Source organism: Acyrthosiphon pisum, chromosome A3, assembly GCF_005508785.2.
Source record: "Acyrthosiphon pisum isolate AL4f chromosome A3, pea_aphid_22Mar2018_4r6ur, whole genome shotgun sequence".
Taxonomy (NCBI): domain Eukaryota; kingdom Metazoa; phylum Arthropoda; class Insecta; order Hemiptera; family Aphididae; genus Acyrthosiphon; species Acyrthosiphon pisum.
Genome location: NC_042496.1, coordinates 39,575,985 through 39,589,625, shown reverse-complemented (window position 1 = coordinate 39,589,625; position 13,641 = coordinate 39,575,985). Strand labels below are relative to the sequence as shown.

The window sequence follows — 13,641 nt, the reverse complement described above, 5'->3', positions numbered from 1 at the left end:
CTAAAAATGGGATTTTAATTTCTAACGCTTTGTTTATCACCATATGAAACGGATAAAAAAAATATAATATTATAATATTAATTCAACTTACATGATAAAATAAATAATAACAAAATATAAAATATTCAGACTGACAAACCGTCTCCGCTCAGAATCGTTTTTCTTATACAATGATATTATATCATTGAATTCAAGTCTAATACAATCCATTATACAATGATCCACTTGTAATCTACTGTGCAGCAGAGTGACATCCACTTACCTGATTTTTGTTTCTTTGTTATGACTGTAGCCTTCTCGGTTCTTTGCCGTGCCAAAACGTTTTTGCTATGCTATTTCTATGCCGTACGTGTGTAGGTAAGGTGGAGATAACATAGGCGTGCGACGTCCTCTTAAAAGCCACAACAATTTTACACTATTTATAATCAATGATACATATTATTTGTTTATAGACAGCTATTAAATTCGTAGAACTACAATGTCATTATTTTAATAATAATTGAGAACTTCTCAAGATTGTAAACAAAAATACGTTTTCTGATTTGAAAAAAAAAAAAATGTTTATTTCGTATTTCTATTTACTCTAAACGAAAAATAATAATATTAATAGGTACAAAATCAGGGGCCCCCAATTACCATAAAGAAGCCGGGGCCCCGTCCGCAATTGCGAACTAGCGGTCCGGGCCAGTCCGACTCTGGCTATAACCTATAATAGTATATAATTTATGAGTCTAAATCTTTATATACCTAATGTTTAAACTTCTTAACTGTGCAGCTTTTTATTCGTAATTAACTAAATACGCGCGTTTAAAAGGAATGTTTTCGAAATGAGTAAAATTGAATAGAAATTTGGTATACTGGTATAAATATATACCTAGGTAGATAGTTATTTTATTGTGATTTCGACTCATTATTACCCGTAACCATGTTTCATTACTATGGCTACACGTTTGTTATACTTTCGTTGAGCATATACGACATGCGTATACGGTATACCATAGTACACATTCATAGTTTATTCACGTTTATTAATTTCAACAATTGTTATTCATATAATATATTATAATTTCGATTGTATTATATTAACTGTTAAGATATATAAGGTGGATTGGTATGCATAATAATCCTTTTTTTAACGATCCATTCTTTCAGTAAGTATAATATAATATTTGTATTGTCTTTGTTCGTTTGCCTACATTATATGATATTATTCACTTTTCTGGGATCTGCCATGTAATTTAGTAGACGCACAATATTTGTATTGATATAAACTTGATTAGGTATAACACATAGTTTATGAACCATATGGATATTCCGACATAATACACCGACACCCGTCACCATATTATGTATTATGATAGAGGAATTCCAGCAATCATGTACGCGGATAGTACGAGCTATGTATTATTATTATAATATGTATTGATTTATAAAGTACAAGCAAGAGATTAACCAATTTTCCGAGGTTATAATTACATAAATAATATTTTTCCGGGCAAAACGGCGGATGATGAAAATAAAATTCAGTGCAAGCCAATAAAAAAATAATATGAGTTGCGTTTATAGTTTATACGCCCACCTTGCAATATTCCCGAATCTGTACAAATTATGACCCACAGATATTTAGAATTATGTAAATCATTTAAAATGTATGTAAATCACTCAGACAGTACCTACGTTATATAGGTAGTTAGGTACTAAAAATGTTATACTAATTACTAATAATGGTTAGAAATTAGAATAATAAAACCAAGTCACTTCTAAGACCCATGTGAGCTTATTCTATTCAGATTTAGGGTTGTGCCTAACCTTCACAAATTCGTACCATATTGGCATTTCAATCAATAGCCGTTCGTCTCACCAATTCTGGTCCCTGCCATGGTAGCTGGTACATATCCAATGACACGCTTCAAAACGACTTAAAAATCGAAACCGTACGACAACTAGCTTCCAAATACTACTCCCGATTCCACTCAAAATAAATTATCATCATTACACCTAAACCATTTAATTTCTTCACCTCCGAGTAAATATCTCCCTGGTAATCCAACACTCATAGTTCATACTCAAATAAGTACACGATAAGATAAAATCACGTTGGGTTTCAAATAAAAGGAAAATAAATTAGTAAAATGTATATAAAATTTGGAATTCCGGTATTTTTTCAGGCTTACTACGTTGATTAAATTTTTTTTTTACCATTTTGATTTTAAAATAATTTTTAACGTAATGTTATCAACGAGTTGACAGCAATGACAATGAAAAGTGGTGGAATTTCTATTTTTAGTTTTTTTTAAATTACATTTCTGAATGAAAGTAAAAATATTATAGGTATATAATATTATTTATTTATAGCTTCAGTATATTATACGTAGTAAATAACATAACGTTTGTTTGCGTGCGTATACTAATGTATATCTCTGTGTTTTATAATGAATAGAAAAGAACGAGGATAGTTGGATAATATGGTATACTTAAAAAGTGTTTAATATACCTACTTGCTTGAGCTCTGATATTATTGATTTGCAGGAACGTGGTATTTTTGGATTTTATAATGATAAAATCATTAAACACATAATTTATATTTTAAAATAGAATTACTATACGTGAAACATAATATCAAAGGAATATTTAATACTCTTGCGATCTCGAATTCGCACGCTGCAGGTGTCTATGACGAGTATTTCGTGAGTGTCTGTGCTCGGACCACGGTCCCGCTATCTTTTTTCAGCATCTCTGGATGACATGATTACTTTCATAGTCGATCTTTATTTGAGTTTTAAGATGACTTTACATTGTACCTGCAAGTGTTGTATCTCCGTCTTACAAATGTAAAACACATAAAAAACTGTTTTGCGAAAAAACCGAGAAGGCCACAGTAATTTATTTATTTATTTATTTATTTATTATAATAGTAAACGGGACAGGCCCTTGACATTTATACAGCATTAATAATTAATAATAATAATACACTATTACACACATAATATTTAATAGATGATAATATAATACAAAATAATTAGATACAAGAAGTTGTTTAGATATAATTGAATCCATTAGCTAATGTCATCATACGCAAAATGGGTTCATTATATAAATAATTTGTCGCACAGAACGGGACCCGGAATGGAGGAAAGTTGCGAAAATTAGCACCGGGGACATTAAAATTAATCCTCCCTAACATATCTGGAGCGTCAACTTCCCCACTCAAGAGTTTCGACAGAAAACCAAGTTAGCCTTTGTTTTTTCTAGTGCTCACGTCTCCAAATTTAATTTCTCTAGAACTGACGTATAATCGTGTGGAAGGCAGTCAATACGCAGTACAAAAAGAAGCGTATTTTAGGAATTTACGCTGAACACGCTCGATTTGGCAAGAGTCACGTAAATTCTGGGGGTCCCAGATCACTACACCATATTCAAGGTGGGATCGTACAAATGCACAATAAAGCGCTTTTAAAGAACTACACATATTGAACTCAGATGAAATTCTTTTTATGAAACCAAGCATTTTCAAAGCCTTGCACGTGATTTTTTCAATATGGAGAATAAAACTTCAAGTCCGGTCAAATGTAACACCTAGGTCAACTACATGACTACCAGATAAACTTAAACTGGTACCATCAACTAGATAATCGTGCCGAATTGGGCTATGAGAACACGTGAAAGACATATAATGACACTTGGGAATACAGAGCTCCAAACCAAGCTGCCTAGACCAAAGTAGCAGGGCATTGAGTTCACTCTGGAGCATATCGCAATCACGAGAGGAATCAATGCGAAGGAATAATTTGCATATCATCTGCAAATACGAGAAATCGGCAGTTCTTTAATACGGAGCTGATGCCATTAATGTATAGAGCGAACAATACCGGGGATAAGTGACCGCCTTGCGGCACACCAGACGTAATATTAATCATACTCGAACACACACCATTGAATTTGACGAATTGAAGGGCTCCGTGCAACAACGAGACAAGTCCATTTTTATCAAAAATGAGTTTTTCATGGAATATTATTCATGGAAGAAATATCTATATTTTTTTCTACCCGTTACATAAGACTCAAGCCATGATAGGAGTGGTTCACCGAACCCAGTCGCACGCAGTACTTGTAATAAGGCTTTATGATTTACACGATCAAAAGCCTTGGCGAAGTCAGTGTAAATAACATCAACTTGAGAGCGGTTTTTGAAGGCATCAAGTACATAGCTGGTGAAGATAGCGTTACATGTTGTAGTAGAACGGCCAGAACGAAAACCATGCTGTTCATCAATAAGAACTTGATAACTGATAACTAAGAAACGAAACTTTTACCATGGCACAAAATGAAGAATTTTGACTGTAAGATATAGTTTTTATTTTTGAGACATCGGAATTACAAAAAAAGTTATTCAAGTTTGAAAAGCACAAAATTAATGGATTTTGAAACAATAAGAACTTTTTTCGTATAAGTCAATATCAAAAAAATAAAAACTATATTTTTTCACATATCATTTTCTCAAATGTTTTGTATATCAATTTAGAGTCTTAACTATCACTATACAGCTCGAGTGGTTTTATCCCGTGCAAAACAGTTTTTGCCATGTTGTACGTTTTTAAGACGGAGACAACACATGTGGGTGAAGCGTGCTCTTAATATTATTAGTTTTGACATAGTATTATGTCATTATGCAAATAAGCAATATAATTCAAATTGTTGTTTGGTGGCATGCTTTTGATTTGCAATCGCTTTTATTATGAATGTTATGGTACTATACCTATGTTATTAGTTATTACCTAGTTATTATGATAAATGGTTTTTGGCGGCATGCTTTAGTTTAATATATATCATTACATCTACCTACCCTAGTTCTTTTTTCGTTATGTCCCAATAACCCATCCGCGATACATAGTTGGTAATAATGAGATGGTTACAATTTTTTTTTTTGCACAGGTACATTTTTTTATGATAGTGTTAACTAATAATAATAATGAACTTTATTGCAACAAACATAAATAATACAAAAGATATACATAAATACCATGAGTATCATAACTGGTACTTATAATAATAATAATGTTGGAAATAGTAATGGTAGAGATGTAATTAATAATAATTATAATAATAAATAATAATTGTTTCTTTATGGTAATTCGTGATACATTGAATACAATTTAATAAAAGTGATAATTTGGAATTCATAGAAATGCAATGTGGTGTATGTGTTTTTTGCAATGACAGCTTTCTTATGTTACATATGAGTATATTTGGTTGTTGAAGTGTTAGTTCAAGGCAAGCTCCTAGGCCTATTAAGGATGTTTATACCAATAGAAGGAATGTAGATACGAATACTTGTTATCAGTTGTTTATTTTCATAAAATGCATTAATAGTGGTTAGTAAAATTTAGTTTTAATATCATAAAAGATTGTTTGTATTTTTTAGCCATTCTATTTCCTTTTTGTGATTGACTTTGAAATATTGACAATTTTTTTGTCATGTTTTCTGTAGTAAGGACACATTTACTAAAAAAGATGTTACATTTTCTGAGTTACATGAATTCTGCAATTGCTCTTGTGTTTTTATTCCTAGTCTAACATGCTACATGCTGTGTTCTAATAAATCAATTGTAATATTAAAAATATTAAAAATATTATATTTTATTAAAAAAAGTTCATTTTGTACATGATAATAAAAGTTTCTATTAAGTTGAGCAATGCTTGTCAAAATTCTTCAAATACGATGCTAAATCGTCTATGTATATCATAATAATTATAAATTTGTATGCTGAGAACGATTCGCTTAGGTTTCGTTGAAAATTTGCCCGACGGTTTCTGATCCCGCCTGAGGGAGTCTCTTTGTGAAGGTCATTGATCCGTGGTAATATTATGTTAGGTACTTATTAGTTATTTCAATAAATTGCATATTTTGCAGTATGCTTTGGTTTGCACCTGGCTGATATAATATATTACAGTTATGAATATTTTGGTTAGTTTTCCGATTTGATATAGTTTTAAATATTAATTTGTATTTTTTTTTTTTAAATCAGACTGTCAAATAACAGACCGTCAGGATGGATAGTTCAACAAGAAGTTGCTCGTATGATGGATTCATTGTTAGATCCATTTTCATCATTTGCGTCATTTTCTAAACCCGTTCGGCGAACAAACCAATCATCAAAACGGTCACACCTTTACAGATCTTCGTCACAACAAACGCAGACACAAAATGTAGCATCCAACACCAACCGCGCAAATAATGGTAAGACGTATATCTAATAAATGAAACAATTTTAACCTTAGGTGTTATTGTTGGTGGCTGCTTAAAGTTGAAATATTATTTTTAGATAATAGGCCTAACGGTAATCATCAGCAGCAACAACACAAACCAAACGGTCCGTCAGAGAAATGGGCCGCTTCTCTAAGAAAGAGAGATCCAGAGTTATTGCCCGCTATACGACACACTAGAAGAGACAGGTAAACAATGTTTGTTAATAATCCCAGACGACCTTATTGTAAACAATATTTGTCTATATTTTGCGTTCGTGTTGTAAGGTGTTGTTCACACCCTGGTGGGTATAGAACAAAACCTGTCATACCACCCCTTCACAATCCCACGCCGTCGACGGCTCCTCGGCCCACTGACCATAAGAAACAACTGCAGAAGACCAAAACCGTTGTTGGTTATGAACCTCATCTGGTAGACATAATCGAAAAAGATATTTTGCAAAGGAACCCCAACGTCCAGTGGGATCGGATCGCTGGGCTTAAACACGCGAAAACTTTACTACAAGAAGCCATGGTGCTACCTATGCTGATGCCGGATTTCTTTAAGGTACGTATTATATTGAATATAATAATATTATAGTTAAGTACTATGGTAAGATGAAAATATTTATGCATATTCAACAAATGAAGTACAATCCGGGGTTTTACGATTAAATTTGATTATATGTATGGTATATAATAATATACATAGTCGTTATTATACCTATTATAATATTTAGTATTTAGATGAATTAATATTCAGTAAAATATCCACGGTTAGTCATAAATACTTATAAACTTGTAATCGGTATTCGGTATCGTGCAATTTACTATAGTGCAAATTACATATCATTAAATATATACAGATTCAGAAATATAGACTCGCATTAAGATATATTCAATGATCACGAACATATCACTCATAATTCCGTGACAGTGTGACACATAGGTGTTAATTATCTTACTTTGGTATACTAATATAATATTTTAATAATCCACTTTCTAAAATTTCTATACATATAATATATATTATTAAATTATAAGTTATTGTTATAAATAATATCATGATTTCTGTAATATGTTAAAATATTTCAGCTTATAAATTATAGTTTTACACATGTTATACAAACATAAGCTAAAAATGACTATAGATGATAATTTCATGGTGTAAATTTATTATATTAGGCGTTTAAACATATGTAAATATGTAATCGAATAACGATATCGGGTTTGTAGGGCATCCGGAGACCGTGGAAGGGTGTCTTAATGGTCGGTCCGCCTGGAACCGGAAAGACAATGTTGGCCAAGGCTGTAGCTACAGAGTGCGGGACGACGTTTTTTAACGTTTCGTCGTCAACAATGACGTCTAAATACCGAGGAGAATCGGAAAAATTGGTCAGACTTTTGTTTGAAATGGCAAAAATACATTCGCCGTCCACAATATTCATTGACGAAGTAGATTCGCTGTGCTCCTTGCGGGGTTCCGAAGGCGAACACGAAGCCTCTAGGAGGTTCAAAGCGGAACTCTTGATTCACATGGATGGTTTGAACTCGTCCAGGTGAATATTTCTAGATGAAAACGATATAACTAATAACTATACATTATGTTTATTATTTAAAAAAAAAATCGAATTACAGTGACGAAGAAAACAACCAATCTATTATGGTCCTGGCGGCCACTAACCATCCGTGGGATATCGATGACGCTTTCAGAAGACGCTTCGAAAAGAGGATATATTTGCCGTTACCGAATGGTAAGTATTAATTATTTCATTAACCACGTTTAATACTGCATATAAAAGTATAAATTGTTGGAAATCTTCTGTAGACTATTTATCAAATATAAATAGTCTATATTATATCAATGAGAGATTGGTAAATAGGTAGAGTCGAGCAACTTGTAAATATTGACAACTGTATCAGTATACCCGATTTTTCGGGTACTTAAAATTTGATGTGTAAATTAGGACCTATTTACATGGGTGAACATAATTCTAATTTTTTTTATTTTTGAGAACCAATAAACATTATCTAGAGAACATGACGATAGGACGATTCTAATTAATTGTTATACCTTCTAAAACAGTTTTTTATGTCAAGTTATAACTCATGAACATTTTTAATAGAGTTGGTTAATATATCCAAGTATGATTAGTTGTGTTTTTATTTCAAAATATTAGTTTTGTAAATTATGAAATTATACATTTTTAAATAGCCCATACTATAGTTTTCTACTTTTTACAAAGATTGTACCTATGTAGTGTTTTTGACAAAGTAGTGTTTTCTAATATACATTTATATACGAATCATTTTATGCAAAATTCACAATCGACCTTTTAATTAACCTCTATTTTCGAATCGAGCTTAGAACAATAAAGGTATGTAATCCGAGCTTACATTTGCACAAGTCAAATCAACAGTTTCATATGCGCCGATATTTGTGTATAAATATTTGTTGATTATAACTAGGTACACTGTTTCACAATCTATAATTAAATTTTTACAACGTTTAAATAATAAAATATAAATTGTTGATTACCAGACGAGTCGCGGATAACGTTGCTGAAACTGTGTTTGGAAGGCGTAAACTTAGACGACTCGTTCGATTATAGATTTGTAGCTAATAAACTAAGAGGCTACACAGGGTCGGACATAGCTAACGTTTGCCGCGACGCAGCTATGATGGGCATGAGACGCAAAATAGTTGGACAGACCCCGGACCAGATCAAAAACATTAAACGTGCTGACATCGACTTACCGGTAACGGTACAAGATTTTAACGAAGCCGTCGAGAGGTGTCGGAAAACGGTCACCGGTCAAGACATTGAAAAATATCAGTCGTGGATAGACGAGTTTGGTTCATTTTAACCGTTAAAAGACGTTACGATTTCATTTTAAATCAGTATAATATTTTGTTATTCGACAACAATAAAATAATATTTCCGTCCTTTATTCTATATGTATATATTTTACAGGAAGATCTTATCACTGAAAGTATTGTAAAAATATGAGAAATTGTTTTATACGACTTTATACTATATAAATTATAATAATATATAATATTATATACGTGAGGTACATACTACATAATGCATTTTCAAACTATTATGTATTATAATTATTTTTGATCAATTAAATGTCATGATTAATTGTAGAAAATTGATAAAAAAAAATTAAATATAATTACCTATAGTTACCAACATCGATTATATATAAAAATCGTATGCTATATAGTTTACCATTAAAATATTTGATACAATTTATGTTTTAGGAATTTTTCCTAGTGAATTTCAACATATTCATATTATGTAAAATACCTATCAGACTTTGAACAGCTTAAAATAACAGTAGTACCTACCTACCTAATACATTTATGTACATAATATAAATGTATAATATGATTATGTAGGTATACGATCAAAAGTTTAATAATTTTCAAATTAATCTCAACAATTATAAATAAATACTGATTAATATTAATATCATATAATATTGACAAACGTAAAAATTATTAAAAAATAACTTTATAATAGGTAGGCAAATATTAAATGAACGTAAGATTAATCAATATATATATACAACTGAAATTAGTTTATGTATACGTATTTATTGTATATTTATATGCATACCGAGACACCGTTTGTCTGGTCGTTACTTACGTTAAAACAAAGTACATTTATGTGAACCAAAAATTACATAGACATTAAAATAATTCTTTATAACTGTAATAACTGTTAAATATATCGGTTTGAATAAAAAGTGATAATTGGGAAATAATATATATACACTGCAGTACAATGTATCAAAAACCATGTAATAGGTACTGTAATGTAAGTATAATAAAACCTTATACTGTATGAGGTTTCAATCAAATCCGTATAATATATTGTGCGAGTAAAATTTCTAGCACTCGAAAACTGGATACTTAATATTATGATTAAATTTTAAATGGTTTGTAAACAAGTGGATCGATGACTGATAAACTACAATCATATATTATACTGCTGCACCTCTATAAAATATTATGTGTTCTCCGTATGGACGTCCAGCGAAGCCTGTGAGATCGTTCATAATATGATGCTCACATGATTATAATAAATTGACCGGAGAGTATTAATCACTATATTTATATTTTTACTATTAAATTGTAATAATTTATCATAGCGATACGTCATAAATCCACATAAAACTAAAACGAAACCACAAACGAGTCAAATGATCGTTTTCGAAACACCTATATAATATACCCTAGTTAAAAATTAAACACAAGCCACATAATAGTTATACAAGTTAAAGAAAATATTAATATTAAAAAAAATTATGCTGTTCACAATTTTCTATAGATATAGGTCGATGCATTTAAATTGCCTGATAAAAAACTAAACAAGCCGCCGTGTATACAAGCGATCCTGCTGGATATATAATAATCAATATATCTCAATTTGCCGGCCAAGAGTAACGTTGTTTTTTTTTTTATCATGAACGATATAACTATATGAACTTAAACAATTCTTTATTCTAGAAATATATTTTTTATTAACTATATTATGATCACTATATAGTATGGAATACGATATGCGTGTTATTAACAATTGTTAGGTACACAGAAAAAAAATTAAAGCTTAAAATGCTTCCCCCCCCCGGATCCCATCTACGAGCGCCCTTGACCACTCATAGTAAGTTTGAAGAAAACGAAAGTATAGTAGGTACTATACAAGTCCAAACGGTCCGGTTATATATATTATTGATACATGTGAACGATACCATACTATATATAGGTACCTACTATAATAATAATTGTTACACCTATGTACAATTTCTATATACAGTAATTTATCGTCATCCGTTTAGGTAGGGAGGCATGCCCTTTAATAATAATTGTTACGATCGATGTCACGAGTCACTATACGATAAACTCTGACGAGACCATATTTTTAATATTATGCATTTAGGCGCGTATAATGTATATTTTGTAGAGATCATTGTCGCTGACGATTGCCGCAACACTACTGCGGATGGATAGGAATTTTTTATTTCGCCAGATTACGAAATCTCATTGTCGTCATTAATAATAATTCGCGTATAAGCTGTATACCATCTGCCCGGGTGCAGCATTGCTGCAAGTCGACGCCGATTTCCGGCGAACAAACTCTATGATCGAGCAATCGCATTTTTTTTTCGTTTTATTGCCGAGGTATATATATATGCGCATTGTTCTATTAATATTCGTAACGGCGGACGTACGGTCGCTGCTGCACATTTGGACGAGCATTTAATGTCTTAAACACATAATATTTTATGTACGTAAACAAAAAAAAAACACGCGTTATTATAATGACGTGTAGTGTGCACCTACCGACTGCTGTTTTGCTATTTAAAAAACGGATCGGGTGGAGCGGTGTGCCATTCTGGTGCCAATATAATACACGGGTGACCACCCAATACGAAATACCTACACCACCGATGACCCGCGTACTGTGTACGACGTATTACATTATAATTTATAATATATACCGCAATGTAGGTATTATATTTGTCAGACAGTGACGCAACAAAGTCCGCGGAGGTTCTATAATATTTAAAATTTAAATATTCACATCCAGCTATTGTCGTATAATGTCAGAGGAGGCTATAATTTAACTTATTCATTTACTAAGTTTACTATTATACCTATCGTCGAATGACATTTAATTGATTTTCAATGAATTGAAATGCTTTTATTTTAATTTTAGAACAAGCAAGAGCAAGTACCTACATATTATACACAACGACAACTATATTATACAACCTGTAATAAAAATGTTTACAATAATAGACAATGTGGGGGAAGGAGGGTTCAATACTTCACAATCCTAGGGGGTTTTTATTTACTTATTTGTTCGTATTTTTTTATTTTTTATTGGCGAGGAAGTCCCTGGGCCAGTTGCGCTTAAAACGGCGGCGTGGTAAAGAATAAAGATGTTACACTATAATGAATCGATCAGAAGCATTTTACCCATTTTCGGCTGTTAAATTGGCCTCAGCGTCCCGATATCTATAGGTACTTGTAATGATGCTGAACGGTTCTCCAGCACGTTGCGAACTGCGAAGGGTTAAACCAGGTTGCGCTCTATCATGACCGACGAAAGATTCGATGCTTTATGCGTGATAATTGATGAATGTACCTATATTGTACCTAAATAAATACACGAGAAATACCTAACTCAATTAGTAATAATATTTTGTGTGTTGAATATGTTGATTGTTTTGAAAGAAGAGCAAGACGACGATTACATCTGTTTTTTTTCGTCAATAACATAATTCCATTGACTTTATACCATAATATGTATGTATACTTGTAACTTGATAAAAAATATAGAATAAATAAAAAGTTGTATAGGTATCAAAACAGTAAAATTATAAATGTATAACATTTATTCTCAAATCTTGTTTATCCAAGTCAAAAAATGTCGTATTTTATGTATTTTAGGTATACCAGATACCCAGCACCGGATCCAGGGAGGGGGGAGGCAATTCGGGGCCCATTTTAAACTAATAATTTTTTATTAAATATTTTAAATGACACGTGCATTTTTTATTGGTAACTTTTAGGGGCGCTAATATTGTGTTGTGCCCCGGGTTTCATAATTTGTAGACCCAGCACTGCATATAGTATATGATATATATATATCATACATAACTTTGTGGGTGCCCATGTATGCAATCATATATTCATAATATAATATGCATTATGCATACAGGAAGTTCTCGTTTGGAACCCGCGAACGGGCGGGTATAGATAAATGTCGGTAGTACGTCACTACAGTAGGTAACCCATACAACCATACATATCATTATGTTACTACTTACTTCCCGTTTATCACAGGTTTTATCCCGTATATACGCCTAAGTATTTCTACGACTTACGAGATTGTAATCCGCTAGTAATTTCAAAGAGTTGGGACGCACGGGAAGTAATTATATACACTTAAATGAAACACATTTTTCCATGGTATTATTATTATATAATATATACCTATGGGCTACGAGCTATGACTAACTATTATGATATGTTATTTGATCTTTATTGACGTGGTAAACGAAAACGGTTTCTGTACCTACTGCATGAATAAAATATATTATAATAATATTATTATATATATATTATATATTATCACAATACGTGTATCTGTAATATGCTCTTAAACTATAATGCTCTTCTGATCGCGTTATATTATTTTTGTACATTATAATTTCTTACCCATAGACCGCATAGGGCAATAATACCATAGTAATTCATATGTGCAATTTCAACTTTTGACTTGGTGGGGGGGGGGGGGGCTGAATATATTAAAGACAATCAAACCATTGCAATATTAATATAGCATATTAAAATTGTATGTCCTAGGTTTTTTGGGG

General features: G+C 31.8%; 1 protein-coding gene across 2 annotated transcripts in view; it reads left to right on the top strand.

The window, feature by feature from the left end:
• Positions 1-9,195, top strand: part of LOC100161911 (katanin p60 ATPase-containing subunit A1-like) — a 14,092-nt gene extending 4,897 nt beyond the window's left edge. The window contains exons 1-7 of one of the 2 annotated variants that reach the window (XM_001952543.5): positions 1,018-1,151; positions 6,027-6,238; positions 6,324-6,453; positions 6,532-6,811; positions 7,480-7,802; positions 7,882-7,997; positions 8,786-9,195. In XM_001952543.5, the coding sequence (XP_001952578.2) occupies positions 1,114-1,151; positions 6,027-6,238; positions 6,324-6,453; positions 6,532-6,811; positions 7,480-7,802; positions 7,882-7,997; positions 8,786-9,111 (1,425 nt within the window). In that variant the 5' untranslated portion in view covers positions 1,018-1,113 and the 3' untranslated portion in view covers positions 9,112-9,195. Of the gene's footprint in view, positions 1-1,017; positions 1,152-6,026; positions 6,239-6,323; positions 6,454-6,531; positions 6,812-7,479; positions 7,803-7,881; positions 7,998-8,785 lie in introns of those variants that run through there. The other variant, XM_008188265.3, reaches the window with a different exon arrangement.
• Positions 9,196-13,641: the final 4,446 nt, after the last annotated feature.